The sequence below is a fragment of the Poeciliopsis prolifica genome, unplaced genomic scaffold, assembly GCF_027474105.1.
Source record: "Poeciliopsis prolifica strain line A6 unplaced genomic scaffold, Auburn_PproV2 SCAFFOLD005, whole genome shotgun sequence".
Taxonomy (NCBI): Eukaryota; Metazoa; Chordata; class Actinopteri; order Cyprinodontiformes; family Poeciliidae; genus Poeciliopsis; species Poeciliopsis prolifica.
In genome coordinates this window covers 7817040-7835374 of record NW_026562380.1, presented here as the reverse complement: position 1 = coordinate 7835374, position 18335 = coordinate 7817040, and the positions used below count along the sequence as shown (strand labels likewise).

At 37.5% G+C, this 18335-nt stretch overlaps 1 protein-coding gene across 1 annotated transcript; it reads right to left on the bottom strand.

Annotated features, from left to right (window-relative positions):
* Positions 1-442: 442 nt before the first annotated feature.
* Positions 443-18076, bottom strand: zmp:0000000760 (collagen alpha-1(IX) chain). Its single transcript, XM_055030130.1, has 26 exons — positions 17998-18076; positions 17068-17191; positions 15711-16104; positions 15542-15619; positions 14855-14950; positions 14729-14782; positions 11823-11876; positions 11680-11733; positions 11547-11600; positions 11426-11479; positions 11290-11343; positions 11161-11214; positions 10723-10776; positions 10588-10632; positions 8992-9045; positions 8854-8907; positions 8702-8755; positions 8489-8560; positions 8368-8403; positions 6447-6491; positions 6323-6355; positions 5482-5628; positions 4220-4396; positions 3451-3541; positions 1477-1554; positions 443-1191 (listed from the first exon to the last, which is right to left on the bottom strand). Exons 1-26 carry the CDS (start codon positions 18074-18076, stop codon positions 989-991), a joined length of 2292 nt encoding a protein of 763 aa, XP_054886105.1. The 3' UTR covers positions 443-988.
* Between the last annotated feature and the right edge of the window lie 259 nt (positions 18077-18335).

Sequence of the window (18335 nt, the reverse complement as noted above, 5' to 3'; positions counted from 1 at the left end):
GCTCAAATGAAAAACCATCCTGCATTGTTCTTTATGGGGTTTTTTCATCAAAAGCTTTATCACCACCTATGGCCATGGCGCAAAAACATTACTACTGCTTTAATTCTAAAGATTATGTCTGAAGACATCATAAACATTTTATTATCTTCCTCATTCTATAAAAGTTATGGCAAGTCTTAATTAGAGAGTAATAAACCAAGAGCTTAACAAAGTTGATTTTACATGACGAACCAGAGTTCAGCTCATCCTGATGTCTCTATTTGGAGGTAAATGTTTTAGATATTTCATAAAGAAAAGAGACACAATGTTTTAGCTCAAAGTGAGTCTGCTTACTGTTGAGTGAAAAAGTTGATTTAAGAGTGAAATGACATTTGCTATAACCTGAAAAAAATGAACAGTTTGACTTAATTGAATTAAACTGTAAATACAAGAAGGTTGATGATTTAATTTGTTCATTTTATCACTTTCACTGAAGTGCTACTGCAAAGCCTGACCTTCCAACAAAAAGGCCTTTTTGTTTGATAAACTATCAAAGGTCTGACAAATTTGTGCGGAAAATATGTCAAACAACACTATAAGCTGTTAACATATTTATAATTACTTATTCACCTGATAGTCAAACATTATGGCATAATATTTGTATACATTTTTCACATCTCCCAACAGAATTTAGTGTTTACCATTTTATGACACACCATGGCATTTTTAAATTAAAAAAAACCCTCGATGATAAAGGATTAGTAAGAGGTGAGTAAATCATTTTATATAAAACTCCAAAATAAGTCAAATAAAGTTGTTTTTTTCAAACAACCATATTTTGTCCCTCCGAATGTTTCCTCTGAAGACATTTGTTTCAAGACTACAGCAAAGGTTTATTTAGAATATTTACATTAAAATGTTTTAAACAACCTGACAAGAGACAACAAATAACCACTTTGTTCTGAAGACTTTGATAAAAGTTTATCCTCCTAATTCGCCTCTTTTCCTTTTAGGAGCGATTTCTCAGCCTCTGTGGTGTTGGCTGGCGTGTCCCACTGAGCAAGTTCTGCTCAGCACATCCAGAGGTCACGCAGACGCCTGGGGGGCCCCTGAGACCTGGGTGGCCCCTGAGCCCCAGCCGGCCTGCATGTCCCCTTTCACCTGGTTTTCCAGGCTGACCATTAAAGGCTCTGCCGGGATGTCCACGCTGACCTGTGATTGGGGCAGAAATGTCCATTTAGCTGAGTAAAGATGTTCTTTCTACAGATTCCAGGAAAAGAAAACTTCCACAGAAATATTATTTCTGTTTTGGCAAACAACACATTGTGATGTAACAATTCTTCTGCGAAAAACCTCCACATGGTTTCCCTGGAACTCAAAGCCAAGAATCAGTAAAACACAGTCTCAAAATTACAACAAGCCCAAATCTGGGAATGATTTCATATCTCTTCCTTATAGCTAAATAATCAACAAAGACTCATTAAAAGATTAAATTACCCTTTGGCCCCTGATCGCCGGTGAAGCCAGGAATCCCATAACCTTTGACTCCTTTATCACCATGCTCTCCTCTGTCACCTGCAATTCATCCAAAAGTATTAATCCTTTTGCAGGGACCAACTGCAAACACAGGGTTCAGCATCATTCATGATAATGAAAGAAAGCATGTTTCAGTGATAACTGTAAGACAGATACATGTCTTGGAACAGTTTGGGAATAATTTATTTCAACAGCCTGCATGAAAACCTAAAATGCTTGTAAAACATACTTTGAAATGTTTTATCTGCAGCTGGAATTTCACCACTGAGAAGCATCTGTACATATTTAAATCACATTTCAAATGCTTGTAGTAGATTTTCATAAAACATTTTTTTTTTCATGATTTTCTCTCTGTACCTCTCCTGAAAAACACAGAAGCAACAACATCCCAAACAACTGCAGGCGTTATCTGTCCGTATTTCAACCAGATTCACATTTTTGTCTCATATTATGAACAAGGTGAGGGACACGGGGTCCCTGACACCTTCATGTGACATACAGAATATTTCTGTAGAGATGGTGTGGTAGTTCACCTTATACACATCATGGTGAGTTTCATGATCACCTTATGTAAGGGGCATAGAGAAGCCTGATAACAGCATCAAAAAATTGTTTAGAATAGGTGATCCACACAGCACTGTTGCCTTGCAGCAAGAAGGTCCTGGGTTCGATTCCCGGCCCGGGGTCTTTCTGCATGGAGTTTGCATGTTCTCCCTGTGCGTGCGTGGGTTCTCTTCGGGTACTCCGGCTTCCTCCCACAGTCCAAAGACATGACTGTCAGGTTCATTGGTCTCTCTAAATTCTCCCTAGGTGTGAGTGTGTGTTTGCATGGTTGTTTGTCCTGTTTGTGTCTGTGTTGCTCTGCAACAGACTGGCAACCTGTCCAGGGTAAACCCCGACTCTTGCCCAGAACGTAGCTGGAGATAGACACCAGCACCTCTCGACCCCACTAGGGACAAGGGTGAACAGACAATGGATGGATGGAGGTGATCAACATTAAAATATTTAAAGGAGAAACAGTGATTTAGCCTTAGAGCCCCAAGTAATTTTTTGAAATTCTCAAGGCCACACTGACATTGTAGATATTCTATACCATCATTGCTTTGGCTCTCTCGCCATGAAGCAAATAGTCCAATAAAACATAGTGTCATTATAAGACCCCTTACAGAAAGACACATGTAGGCTAAATACTAAGCTCTTCATCTAACACGTCTTCTGAGTGGAGAAAACTACACACACCTCCAATATGGAAATTGTGACATGGTACTCTTTGCGCTCAAAAAGGTATTGATTGCTGTTTACTGGATATTGGCTCTTTTTTCTGATCAGGGGTTGTGCATAACAGTCCCTGTAGATTAGGCCCTCTGCTCTGTCTGTGTCAAACCCTTTGGGAAAGATACTTTCCCCACCTTGCCTGCTGCCTGTGATGAGAGAACCTGGTAGCGCCAGTCTCACTGTGGCTGCAATGTAGTAGCTAGCTTACCACCATCAATATGTGAATGTGTGCATATATGAGTGATGTAATGTAAAGTACTTTGGGGTCCTCTGGACTAGATACAGTGCTATACAAGTACAGGCCATTTACCACAAATCAGTTTCTGAAATACTTGGATAAACCCAAATGCTTCCACCAAGTGCGACACATTAAACTGAGTTACTGTCATGTAATTAGCTGAGATGGTCTTTGCATATAAAAACAAGTACACCTTATAAAGTGACCCATGAGTGTTTATCTTTAAAATACTTACCTATGTGATAAAGTGACTACTGTGCATTCATAGTGCACCTAAAGCTTGTTTTCCTCTACTTACTGCAAAAAAAAAATAATATTTTTTTTCCAGCATTCTGTCTGAAACTGAGATTTACTGCATTGAAAACAGTGTTTTATAGGTTTTGCTTTCAACAAATTGCATTCCTTGAACATGACATTAATACCTGAGTCTCCTTGTCGACCTGGCTCACCACCTTCTCCATAAAATCCTGGTAGGCCCATTTCCCCACCAACACCATCAGTACCAGGGTCACCCTGGCAACACCATCACAAAACAAGCTTCTAGTTACACTATAGAATAGAATAGAATAGAAAGCATTTATTGTCATTGAACAGGATTCAACGAAATTTCTATTGCAACTCCCGTGCAAAAAGTCAAAATATACACTATCTGACACACACAAAAAAAATCCATAAAAAAATTGTAGTAAGTTTAAATACATTTCTTTAAAAAATTTAAGAGCTGTGCATTTTGCCAATGAGCAGCCAAACATCAAAGTTACTGAGCAAAATTATAAATATTGAACAATTCAATGGAGCCATGGCTTCAAAAATATTTTTCAGCTTTAGAATTCCTGCAGTGAAGAGCTTTGGAACATGAATTGATTCTGCATTGTATAATGGGAGGAAGGCTGTCCAATTGAAAGACAGCCAAGAACCACTCAACACAGACCAAGTGTCTTGTCTGCAAATCCTTATTTGTCTTCATGGAGACATGGAAAATTGCAATGTTTTCACTCCGAGTTTTTCTGCCAAATACTTTAGCATTCCCAATCCAGACCAGACCCTTGCAATGTGGTTGCATGTGTCTCAGTTGGAAGAACAAAAGTCAAAAGTGAGTGATGCATATATGTATAACACAAAGACAAAGCTTTGATGCCAAAGGTCTGCAGGAGTTCAGCACGATGCTTCATCAACAAGAGCAAAACTTACAGGAGGCCCAGGGGGTCCTTTCTGTCCAGGGGGACCAGGGGCGCCCATAGGAACGTCCCCATAGAGAGGACAAACAGCAGCACACGTCCTCTTTACTGAGTTGGCAAAAGTGGACATCTGCTCCAAGACCACTTTCTTACAGACCTCAATCACATGTTCAGCCGGAAGCGATGGACCCTGTGTGAAAAATCATTACTACAGACATCCATGTAGGTCACTTGGCTGTGGAACAGGTCAATTTGGAGCAATTACTTCTGTCTCTGAGGAGATTTAGTGAGCGAGTTTACAGCCACACTCAATGTAAGTGTTCCTGTGACTCACCCACAGCTCTGAGTTAACAAGAAACTGGCTACATGTGTTCTTGACAGTAAATGTGTTACTAAAAAATGTGTGGGCTTGATAGCAATAGAATTACTAAAAAAAAATACTACTCTGTTGTTCTTGGTGGCCATTACTCAAGAACAGGCTGAAAATCTAGTATGACTGCACCTCAACAAACAAAAAAAAAACATTAGAACAAGAATAATTTATTTCTTGTATTTATGTATTTATACATTTCAGAGCTAAAAATAAAAATCTTAAAATAAAATGTTAATGAAAGACTGCTAATTTGACATATGACCATTTAACAGACACCAATAGGTTACACAAGTTCATTGCAAAGAACAAAGTCTATTGCCAGAAGACTATATTCCAACATATTAAGGACAAAAAAGTTAAATAATAAAGTTCTGGTGAGGGGGAAAAAAAAACACTACCCATAGACATAACTGCTATCCTGAGCAGATTTGGAAAATAAGCCCATTAAACAGTTTTGAGTAAATTAATAGGCTGGGGTCAGTGGTTCATTTCTTTTATAAAGCCAATGTCCCAGAGTCTGGGGTAAGAGAGTGGAGGTACGAAATCCAAGTTTTGTCTCAGGTCTAGAATGACGTTTTCAATTGTTGATGATTTAAGGAGCCATGTCATCTGGTGGTATTGTTCCGCTGTGTTTTCTCAAGTCCAAAATCAATGTAACCATCTACTAGGATTGACCTAAGCCACCTAGAAAATCTGTGATATATTGTAAGAAGATTATGAAGGACAATGGAGTCAGCACTGCAGATGAGCTGAAGGTTGCTTTTAAAGGAAGCTAGATCACCTCAAGCTGATCAACTCCATGCCATGCTGTATAATTTAGTAAATCATGGAAAATACATCCTGTTTCCAGGAGATAACATTGTTGTATTAAAGAAATTATATTTTCTGCTTTCTTTACTTACCGGAGGTCCTGGGAGTCCCTGAAAACCATTAGGTCCTCCTTCACCTTGAATCCCTTTTTCTCCAACAGGACCTGTCCGACCGGGTAGGCCTGCAGGACCTCGCTTCCCCCTGCCTCCCTGAGCACCTGGATAACCTCTGTCTCCAACCTACAGAGCATTAATTGCACAGGGAGAGGATAGAGCAGCAGATTAGGTAAAAAAAAAAAAAAAAAAAAAAAAAGTAAGCTCAAAATTTAGGCCTCTACAGTACAGCCTGCTTACAATAAAAACAAAATCCTGATCTTATGATAAAAGCATAGACCTTGGTTGTTGTTTTTTTTGTTGTTGTTTTTGTATTTTTGTTTTTTTTTTCTTTACAAGTTTGGAGATTTGTATGAACATTTCAAAATAGAAACCAAACGTGATAGATAACATTTGAGAAATTTGTGAGACTCATTTTGTTGTAGCAGTGGGCGTTTCTGCTCCTATCGCATCTGCAGATGCTCTAGATATGTAAGGAATGTTATTTGATGGATTCATGTGGGACTTTTCCAACTATTAACTTTGCAAGTGCCATCGAATGAATTGAGATGATCCCAACCAAAATATAGGCAAGAGTATCATATTTAAATATGACACCTGCTCGAATTTTCTGCTGAATAACAGAACTCATCACTGACAATTTATGATTATTTTATTTTTATAAACTGAAATCATCTCCAAAGGGTCAGTACTCTGGCTGCACAACTGGCTATGATCTATTTATATTAGATGAGTTCTTTCAATACAGAGGTAAGATGATCAATTTCAGAGATTGTTCACTCCATTATAATTATTGTCAGTAGTTCAGATTGAAGCTCACCCTTCCATTTAGACCTTTCACTCCCTTTTCTCCCTGTAAAAAACAAGTAATTAAGTATTGAAAAGACAGAAGTAGGAGAACTAATGTCAAACAAAAAGAACATATTCAATACATGAAGCTTTACCTCTGCACCTTTAGCTCCTTTAATTCCTTGGATTCCTGTGTCACCCTGTGCAAAACAAATTATATATAAGAGCTTGCTAATGGATTGTAGGTTAAATATTACAAAAATAAATAAACAACTAGCACAACCTTTTAACAGTACTTTTAAAAGTACTTGTTTTAAATATATGTATAAAAACTTGCAACTTGCAACTTTTACAATGTTAGGCTTTGCAATGTTTATATATTTCAGCACATGAAATGAGGGAATTCACATAGGTAACATTGAGACAGTGGATGCTAATGTTGATTCTTTGACTCTGTATAGATGCGTAAATTAGGAAACTTTTTGTGAATGTAGTGGGTCCGGCTTCATTTCAAGAGTGTCACAATCCAACTGCATAATATTACATTAGCAGCACCTTCAGCAATAGCCATGTTGACCGGGGGTTACATTATTTGCAAAAACCCACACTTGTAAGATCAGAAAAATAATACTATTGGTCTAATATAAATATCAAATATCAATAAGTCGTATCAGAAAAGACAGTTTACTTGGTAATGTTAGCTTACCACCTCAGTTAATTGCTCCGGAAAAAAAAAAACATAATCTCTAGGAGCAAAATCTGAGTGAACTGAAAATTGTAGCTGAACGTAACAAGTAGTCTTTAGGTTCATAAAAAGACGGTCATCTTGTAGAAACTACAAATGAATCGGGGTTTTTTTTCAGGATAGTGTCTAAAAATAATTGGTGCATGAATTAAGTTGGATAGTTCAATACTAATTTAGACCATATATTACTGATAACAATTGATATTATTATCTTAAGCTAATGATACAGGTTTTAATGGATTATTTTAATTAAATTAATATCCAAAATGTGTAACAGTCAGTAGATTAGGCCTCCATCAGTGAAACTGTGTGTCCTATTTTGAAAAGAAATTATTAATTAAAAATAAATAAATAAATAAAAACTTTGGGCTCATAATTTTCTTTTTTTATTTCACTTTTTTGGCCCAAGTTTAGCTAATTGTTGTAAATTATTATAAAATGTAATGATCAGAGAAGATTTTATGGTGTTTCTACTTCTCAGTCCTGCAGCTTATGTAGAAAAAGCACTTCACAGATGTTGTGCCTTACTGAAGCCAGTATGTGTGGGACTGAGGCTCAACCTGACAAAGTGCGAGATTTCAGGTCAAACCATCAGCTTTGTAAAACTGCAAGTTCATGGAGGAGTAACACTGAACACAAACAACAAAACTCCTTTCATTTTCTCTTTGCAGGATGTAGCAGCTTCATTTTTTTTCTCTGACAAGTGCTAATATTCATATGTATAATTTGGCATACTTTTCAATCCCTTTAGAACAGTCCTGTTCATTCTCATTAACTTTAATGTTTATCAACTCATACTTGCACGCCTCTAAATATATATTTTTGTTGATTTATATGCTATATGCATATGTAGAGGCAACTCTGTGCTCCAAGTGTCGGTTATTTCTGATTAGATTTGTTCACTTTTGCCATAGTATGCCAAGGAAACTCAAACACCTGTTTGTGCTTTCTGGAAAATCTGTCATCTTCATTGGCTTGAGTTAGTCTGTAAATATCATGAACTGGCCCAGAGGGGCACTTTGGTAATTATGCACTCTCATTACAAGCGAGGGTAGTAAAACCTCAATAGTAGTTATGTATTTACCATTTGCATGCATTGAAACAGAAATTTAAATGACATTTTTAAGTAGTCTGCATATCAACTCAGTGGATCTTTCGTTGAATTCCTAAAAGTGCACCATTTCTTTCAAAACCAGTAAAAGGTATTGGTTTGGAAAGAAAGTACATCTGCAAAACATGTAATCTTTGTGACTCAGAGACTAAGAAAATAAATCCTGAGTAGCCATTACAAAACATTTCGCTCTCTCACTTATGGTCAGAGGATTCTTTACCTTGATACCTGGTTTTCCAGGTACACCCACGTGCCCCTGTAAAGAGTTGACATGCTTTAATTAATTGAGGAAAATTAACTGGTGTTTGAAAGACTCAAGAAAATTCTTTGAGAGCACTTACAGTAGGTCCAGGTGGACCAATAAATCCAGGTCTTCCTGGCTTTCCTGCAGAACCTTTGTAACCTCTCAGCCCCTTGAGAATAAGGCATTTATAAACCAATGGAGAGTCCGCTTTATTCTTTGTCGCTTCCCTTTAAGATGGCAAACTACTTTACAGACAAAATGTATTATACGCTTGTCTGCAGTGACTGAAGGGCTTGAAAATGTGACTTACAGTTTGGCCTTGGAGACCCATTTCTCCTGCTGGCCCCAGGGTGCCCTTTTCTCCCTGTAAAAAAAAAAAAAAAAAACACAAATGGCTATAAATTAATCTGCCAAAAACAACTTCATTTCACATTTATTTACGGAACCGAAAAAAGATCAGACCTTCCCACCGATACGCCCAGGTTTTCCACTCAGGCCCTGGGGTCCTTGATACGCCTGCAAGAAAAGAGATGACATTTACAGGATAATGATAGGACCCTCCAAAAACGCAAGAGAAATTTATAAGACAGAAGCTAATACCTCTATTCCTGGATCACCATCTCTGCCAGGTAAACCCAGATCTCCATTAATGCCCTGGAAATGTCCAAATCATTAGCAAAACGTATACTAAGTATTTTAAATTTATGTTAGTGTCCTGGTTCTCTGACAGGTGGTTCTTTAGCTGCCATTGGTGGTGAAAAGAAAAATGTCTTGGTATACATTTTTTACATGGCAAATACAAATAATTTAAATGTAATGCAATGTTAATAAGTATCAACAAAACGATGTGTTGTTCAAACATTGATTCTTGCTGTAAACAAGCTTTTTAAAACCATAAGACAAAATATAAATTTAAGAAAAATGGAAAATTAAATAAAACAAAAAAATTGTGCTATAAAATTATTCTTGTAACAGAGTTTAAGAAGCAAAGAGATTTAGTACATTGTTTGGATTTTAGATTTATTCCACATTAATAAAATGATAATGCTTCAGTTAAGGCTTACAACAAGAAGAGCCATCAGCAACTTTTGTGGTCAAGAATTACTTTTAATAATTAGATATGCTCAATTTCCCAACAACAAAGTATATTCAAAGTGACTCAGAAGAAGATCACTAAGCGATGCTGAGCAAGGACAACTTAAATCTGTGCAGGATATTCCCACAAAAATGAAATAAATGATGCAAAAAGTGGATTGCAAATAAAAACATTTATTACTCCTCAATCTGACAAATTAAGGCCATGTGATCTGGTCTGGATCTTATTGCTGTTTTTCTCTATGATTCCTCTCAAACCTCAACTTCAGCAAGCTTGTAGGAAAAGGAGGACTCAACAAGGAGACTGATTAGCAGGTGACTGTGAAACACAATGTCACATTACAGAGTGAATAAGAACATGTTTTCTGCCAAATTTTCCTGCCACACTCTATAAAATAGAGAGAAACATTGGATGTAAAATAATTATCAATGTAGTTGATAATTTTCACTCTGATTTGGACCAAGGATGGTGCTGAAATAACTTAGGTTCCATCAACCTCTAAATGTAGAACTTACATACGAAACTGACTCAAAACCCAACCCAATTGTGAATTGTGTCACAATTCCAAGTATAAAATCCAGTGGGATGTGGTAATTGACAGATTCAGTGGTCAGGCTAACTACAACATCAACACAGACTTATGAGAATATATTTACCACATTTCGATTTCTGCAGTATTATGTCTAATAAAGTAAGTTGAGAAGTGCTGAATGTACAAAAGACCAAATGAGAGAAACTATCAGACATGCAAACAAATGGTTTATAAGCAAAGCAACCATATTGAATATAGAGTTAAGAGCTGAGAGACTTTTTAACCTCTCAGAATTACAACTTATGAGGACCTTTCTCATCATTTTCTATACGAGGAAAATTTAAAGTTGTCAATATAAGAAAGAAAATTTTAATTGCATCATTTGTCCAATTAAGCACATACATTTTTCTTCCTGAACATAAAATTTCCATTTTCTGTTGTGACATTTAAAAACATCAGGGAAGATGGTGGTACTTAGAAAACCTAATATTTATTGACATATTTGTGATACAAAATGTGAGAACCATTATGTTATGTAATGCAGTGTTTGTGTCAGGTTTATCATTACTTTTGATCCAATAGTCCCAGCTCTGCCTACAGGTCCTTGGATACCCTGAATTTTGCAGGTAAAAAAAATTGCATTAATTCCATTTAACATATATTTGTTTTCTTTGATAATTTTTGATATCATTTTTATACTCACGGGCCTTCCCTTCTCTCCAGGAGCTCCTCTTTCTCCCGGATCCCCTACAATACCCTGTCAAGTCAGCATATGAAACAAAACCGATTAGAAAGTTACTCTGAACGGGACATCCATAAGAAGACGTAATGAACGGGGAAGTCCTCTTTCGTTTGCAGGGCTTATTAATGCGGCTTAGGTTCTTCTTTCAGTGACTCATTTGCTCATGTTAATACAGTTCAGGCCTTTACATCTGCGCCAAACTCCAGCCACATGAACTAATGCTGTTTATGGAAACGGCACATCAGCCAAAAACCCTCTGCAGTCTGATTCCAGTGTTTTACCCCGTCAGAGATGATTTAATAGTCCACTGTGGTCACATGGAGGATTGTGAACATAGAAACAAAACATGAAGCATGTCCCACTGTGCATAATGGAACAGGGAATCCCACCACAACCCACCTGCTTTCCTCTGGGTCCGGGCCGCCCCGTAGCCCCAGAATTCCCTTTTTGGCCCTGAAAATGCAGAGTGATGAGTTCTGATAATTTAAAATGAGAAGCAAATTATCTAAATTGGAAAGACACAAATACCTTCACTCCTTCAAACCCTGGAATTCCTGGATAGCCTGGAAGCCCTTTAATACCCTTAAAGGAGATAAAAGAGTAATTAATACAGTAGTTATATGACACTGTTGAAAGGGTTTGCTCCTGAACAAGAACAAGTCACCACTTCTCCTCGTTTCCCAGCCTCTCCAATGTCTCCAGGAAGTCCACGAATTCCCTTTAATTACAAATAAGTCCAATTAAAAGTTAGCTTTCAAATCATGCAACTGCAGCGATAAACATACCTTAAAGCCCGCAGCTCCTTTTAGTCCTTTCAGCCCTTGTGGACCTCTTTCTCCCTGCGAACACAGCATCTCATTCATGCACACTTGTAGTGTTTCGTGATAAATGATAGGATGAATGGAAGCAATAAATTACCCTTTGTCCCCAGGGTCCTCTGATCCCTTTTTCTCCTTTGATTCCTTGCTCACCCTGAGGATGTACACATGAGTCTTCATTAATTCAGTTCATGCATGAGATAGCAAAATAGTGGAGCACTCAAGTACAGAGACAGAGCTCACCTTTGGTCCCGTCTCACCAATGTTTCCGTAGTCCCCTGTGTTTCCACGGATTCCCTACAAGAAATCACAAGTGTGACTTGTTGCTCTGCAGCACTTTTTATTTGTTGTTTATAGTGAAGCTGGGTTCTTGTAACCAGTGCAGGATGTGGTTTGTGATTTTCTTGCTGATATCACCAAAGAAATAAACAGAAATAAACAAGTCATTCAAGCAACACACTGAACTAATATGAACCCTCTCTCAATAGTTTCAAAACTTGCAGGTAAGTCCAAAGAGTATTTATTTTGTAAAACAAACAACAAAGCTAAAAGTAATTTTTTTTTACAGTTTAACGTTTTTAAGATTTTTTTGAACTATTTTGAATTTAATAGGTTTGGAAATTTCAAATAGAGATACATTTTAAATTATATTACAGAAAAGTTTATTCATTTCAATTGAAAACTGACACTTATTAGACATCTATCACACAGGATGATGGATTTAAATTATTTATACATAATAATTTAGGTGATTAAACACCAAGATTTAATTAGAAAAATAGAATAAAATTATTTTTATGGAAATTTTGAAGAAATTTTTGACAGTAATCTGAATGCTATGCCCTTCACAATCATGGTGAAACTGCTGACAGGCCAGTTGTCCAGCGAATGGTCACTGATACGCTCCACCGGGGAGACAAGTCTCAGAAGGTCATTGCTGTATCCAAGTACAGAAAGTTAAAGGACAGAAAAATATTGGAAGAAAAATGTTCACAAGTAGTAAGGGCAACCACAGACATTCAAAAATTAAATAGAAATTTGCGTCTGATTCCTTGTGTTAAGCTGCTCTTGAACTAGAGTTTGGCTAAGGATAGAGAAAGCTGGGCTGTTGCTCAGTGGTCCAAAGTCCTCTTTTCAAATCAAACTAAACTTTGCACTTGAAAGGGTCTAGGAAGAGCAGAGAGAAGATAAATTAAAATGCTTGAAGTCCAGTGTGAAGTTTCCACTGTCAGTGTTGATGTGGGGAGCCATTTTACCTGCTTGTGTAGGACAACTTTGTTTTATCAGATCCAAAGTTGGGCAACTACGATAACATTTTAGAGCACTTCATGCTGACAAGCCTTGTAGACATGTTCATTCTGCAGAAGGTCTTGGCACCTTTCCACACAGGAAAGAGCACTAATGACCAATAAACTCACCAGACCCCACAAAGAAACTGGGAATTGTTTAAGAGAAAGATGAGAAACACCAAACTCAAAGCAAACAAACTGAAAACAACTATTAAAACAATCTGAGTTTCCTTAATACCTCTCAAGCGTTTCAGGATGTGTGTGGGTTTTTTTTTTTTTTTTTTTACCTGTAAGCAATAATGTTCTAAATCAATAAAAATTAACTAATGTATCATGCTGTGTGTAATGCACTAAAATCCACCTGTTATCGTGTTGTTTCTTTTTGTTTCATGGGATTTCAGGGATCCTAACTTTGTAAGAGTTGTATTTATCACATTAGCAGAAAAAACAGAAAAGCCAGATTCAGGAAATATTAGTCATAAATACAACAGTAATTGTTTGCACAGATGGTGACTTCCTGAGTTGTAGATGGAAAAGCACTTTCTACTGCGTTGCCTGCATTAAACTGAGACAACAAACTGTTGAAACAAGACCTGGACGCCTTTGTGTTGTCAGTTTATTTGACCATTTCACCTAACTGTGTGCATTCAGCGGAGACAGCTGGACAGAGGTTAACCTCAGAGATTTTGTGACATTTATTGCATTTATGTGGCCAAGACAGCTTGTCCGACTGAAGGACCACCCACCACCTGAGATGGGCAAATCCATGTACCTGTGCCAGTACATGCCCTCCTTGGATGCTGTTTAGAAAGCACATAAGTTGTGGCTTTGTGATTCACAAGCTGGCAGGAGGTCAAAACTCTAACCAGTTACTGGAGACAGATGTTTCCTCCCAGATGAGCTATTGCAATAACTGAAGACATGAACATGTAGCATGTTGAGCTCTGGAAATGTGCTCTGGGTGTATGTCGATCTACATGTGTTTCTTCAGGCACCAGAACGAGTTTTGCTTGAGACCACAGACAAGATGAATGCCAAACCATCATATGTTTAAAAAAAAGAGAAAAATCTTTGTCTTTAACACATATTCCCTTGAGGGTTATTAAAACTCTTGGAGTTTTACTGCAAAGCATCAAAGAGATTAACAACACATAAATTCAAAGTGGAAATAACAGCGTCTGTGGTTCGCTCTTGTATGTGCAACTGGCTCCTTGAGCGGGGGATTTTCTTCTGTAATAATACCTTCCATGTTTTTTCCCCCAAAAAGGTCTTCCTGAGATAAAACTGTGTGATTATTCATGCAAATATTACCATAAGAAAGCAGTTTGGTTAAACAGCTGACCTGTGCTCATTACTAGATCACTGGATAGTACAGTTATTGCCTAACACTTTTTTTTTCTGTGTGTGGGACTCATTACAACATCTGGCTCGGTTTCTTCCCAAAATCAAAAACATTAGAATTCCTCTTATCTTGAGCCAGAGAAATCCTTCTTTGAAAACTGATGGGGTTAAGACTTTTATATTGAAATTGCTATTTCGGAACTGCAAAAACAAATTCTTTGTCATTACGTGTTTATTTGTGTTATAACAGACTCCTTAAAAAAATCCTCTCAAGACTACACTCGGAGCCCTTGTATTTACAATTTATGCTGAAATTGAGATCTGTTTTCATTCATTGGTGTCTCTGTTGAGTTTCTTACTTGTATTTTCCACAGTCTTACACTGTCATTTTAGAGACAGTTCAACTCCTCAGGGTGCAGCGAGAACAACTCAATTGTACTCAGGCTGAGAACATGAATCATACTGTGTGATGCAAGCCTCGATGCTTGCATGACAGTTTAACATCTTGCATTTATTTACCCAGTTGCCCAGTCTTCCTTGGTCTCCGGGTTTTCCTGGAAGCCCTCTGTGACCCTATGGATCAAGAGGCACACATGTCAGAATAATACAACATGTACAACAAGTTTTCCATGCAGGTGCAATCACCTTTGGCCCTGGAGAGCCCTGAAGTCCTGGTTGTCCATGCATGCATTTACAAGTTGCTCTTCCAGCTGTGAGGCCAATCTCTGCATATCCCCCGCACTGGGCAGACAGACACCAGCGTAGGTTTCAAACTTAATGCTTTTGTATAATAACTGAAGTGCATCAATGTTTGAGGCTGAAAAGGCAGAGTTTACATATGCTCATGATGAACATGAGTTTGTCATGAGCATGTGTGTCACATTAACTTGTTCTTAATCACATGAAGGAAACATTCTTTTTCAGGTAGGGAAGATTTTTATACACATTTGTGAAGTGATTTTTGTTTTTTTAAACTGGAATGGATGTTCCAGTTTCTAAATTCTAAATTTATTGAGAACTTTTCTGAATTTGCATTGATCAAAATTGTACATATATACATATTAATCTTGTATGTATACTGTAAAAGTATGTAACCACTCTTAAAAGTGGGTCTTATTTTACTCATAAATGTTTTATAGAAAAAATTAACAATAAATTCAAACTTATGCGCCTGTTTCTAGATTTCTCAGATTATAGAAATTGTTTGTTGGATGGTCATTCCACTCTGGGGAAAAATGGCTAAAATGTATCATTAATAACCCAATACCGATGTGACATTTATGCCCAGGATGAGTGTATAGAAACAACTCTTTAGCACAGCAGACAACTTACCACACTGGAGAGCTCACAGCAGCTCTCTGAATAAGCCTGCTCTGGATCACATGACACTTGCATCTGCTGGAGATCCACCTAGATGACAATAAGATGCAACAGAAAATTAATTATTTCATTTTAACTTCGACAAATTTTATTGTTACTAAGATTCAAGATCACAACATACAGAAGCAGAGCGGTCTCTTGCAGCTCGTTTCACGATGGACGTGTAGCCTTGTCGGATGACTGGCCTCGGCTCATCGATGCTCTCCACACTGATCTCCTTGCAGTCAATCAGCAACCTTACTTGGCTGCCCTTTACGCTCAGAGCCAACTTGTGCCAGTCTCTGTTAAACAATTTTTGCACCCCTTGGAAAGTCCTCACCATCTGTGTCCCCTGTGGACCAGTGTAAAAAAAGTCCAACGACCGTCCATCAGGCAGGAAACGCAGGCCAACTTGCTCTCGTCCTTTTGGGTCACTGACTTGCCAAAGGTTCCAGGATGTCTGAGCAGTGTCATTGGTCACTTTAAATGTTGTGATAATGGAGTATTCAGTGGGAAGTCCATCTGGATACACATCACTGTGCAAAAAGACTGAGATTAAGATTCAAAGAGCTGAATAATTCTAAAAAAAACACACACAAAAAGAAAAACAGAAAACACTGAAGAGCTTTTGGTGAAACAGATGAGTTTCATAAACTAAATGCAATTGAGACTAAAATGGACCAACCACGATCAAATTTGGATTTTTGAAACATCTGCAGTACCCACATGCTTTCTGTGAAATGGTTAACATCAAGTTATAATAATCCAGATGAAAATTAAGATAATTTACAATTCTGTTTACCTCACAATAGTGCCACAGCAGCACTTTATTTGGAAGTAAATCTCACCAGTTGCTAATTTTTATTATTTGTTAAGTTTTCTGTGCAACCTTATCACAATCCACAAAATGCTTTACAACATATATTACTGCTTTGATCTAAAGAATAAGTCTCCAAACTCAACTCTCAAGGGTTGGAGTCCTGAATGTTTTTAGGTCTTTGCCTTATTCAACACACTTGAATCAAACAACGATTCATCAGCAGGCCTGTGCAGAACTTTGACATGCTGAGGAGCAAGTTGGACCATTTGAATCAGCTGTGTTGGAGCAGAGTCACATCTGAATCTGGCAGGAAATCGGCTGTTGAGGACTGGAGCAGGACACACATGATCTAAAGCATTTTACTGTAGAGTTTGCTGTATGTTCCAGGACGTTGTCCTGCTGGAATATGAACTTTGGAGAGAAGACCTGACCCAAAGAGAAGCTGAAATACAGTATTTCTATGAGAAGAGGACATATATGGTGCAGTAGTGAATATTATCCACAAGATGTTGCTTACAGTAATAGAAATTATGTTTCTGAAATCGATGCATGCAAATATAATTATCTGTTATGGAATACTTGCACATGTCAGCATGGACAGGTAAGTGAAACCAAGTCAGCTGAATCCATAATTTTCTTTCCATGGAATACTATTGGATTATCGAGTGTAGAACAATACCTCAATGTCTTCTGTAAATGAATTGAGGGGTTGATCCGGTAGGCCACTGCCTCAGCTTCAGACCCATCGACTCTCTTCACTCCTTTCAACTCAGGAACATGGAACCCCTCCAGCAGATCAAAACCTCACAGCACAAACATTTAGTCATGGTTTGACGTCACTTCAGTTTAACAATTAGAGTAGCTGGACTGCTTCTGCATCACATGTCAGGGCTGATATTTCTGTTAAGTATCTGCATTACTCAGTGTTGTGAATAATGACCTAATCCATCCATTATGCTTGAGCAGCATGTTTATTTTTCCTAAAGGTGTATTTGGCTCCTGAATTTTCAACACATGGTGATTTGTGTTTGAGTTTCTATTAGCTTAGTGTAGCTCTCGTGTTTCTTTTAAGGGAAGAAATTCTGAATGAAAGCTGGACGAGGTTCTGATTTCAGATATTTAGACTTAAGCAGAGAAAATGTTTTTTGTGTTTGTTTCTCCTAACCATACTGTACATTTTTATTGGCAGTTAATTCAGTCAAAGAAGCATTGTGCCAGCTGGTTAATTTACAGAGGCATCGAGCCCCAGTGGCAGTACATTGAAGCTTTATGTTCACACATTAACCTCAGGATGACCTCATAAGAGCAACACTGACTATTCTGGAAACACTGACTGAGCCACGATGAACTGACACACACTGACATCTGCTGGTCACATTATGGAAATACAGCAACTATGGTGAAACAAATTTTATAAAAAAAAAATCTTCACATATGTTTTTCTCTAATTTTACCAGATTGCCTGTTTTGATTCAGCTATCTCTTTAAAATGTGAGATTATGGAATGGCATAATCCTGCTCTACCAACATACTGTTTCTGCATGCAGAGTGATGTCAGTTTTATTTAAACATGCTGCATTAAAGCAGATATTGCAAGATTTAAACTTACTTGGCAATTTTTGACAATGGACTGATGAGAAGATGAAAACGATTGCCACCAACATCAGCATATCCCTGAAGACTGACATTTTTGATGTTTAAAGACTGGAATTTAAGAGTACCTGTGATACAAAAGTTCAGTTTAAGTTATTTAAACAAAATAAGATCAAATCAGACTAATTGGTGCATTGCATGATTAAGCAGGAACTTTATAGTCAAAATCCAAAGCATAAATATACATCATAAGTAACAAGGAAAGATTAAAGTAGAAAACAGAGAAAAATAAAACTAACTGAAAACAATATTTTATGTGAACTTGTTAAGCATCCTAACCAGTCGAGGCATTTT

Excerpts from the sequence above, each read along its gene's own strand:
- zmp:0000000760 (XM_055030130.1), bottom strand. The coding sequence starts at position 18,076 with ATGTCAGTCTTCAGGGATATGCTGATGTTGGTGGCAATCGTTTTCATC. Across the intron at positions 17,192-17,997 it reads CCATTGTCAAAAATTGCCAA|GTTTTGATCTGCTGGAGGGG; the intron begins GTAAGTTTAAAT and ends TTGTGCTGTGAG. Across the intron at positions 11,734-11,822 it reads TTGGTGAGACGGGACCAAAG|GGTGAGCAAGGAATCAAAGG; the intron begins GTGAGCTCTGTC and ends GTACATCCTCAG.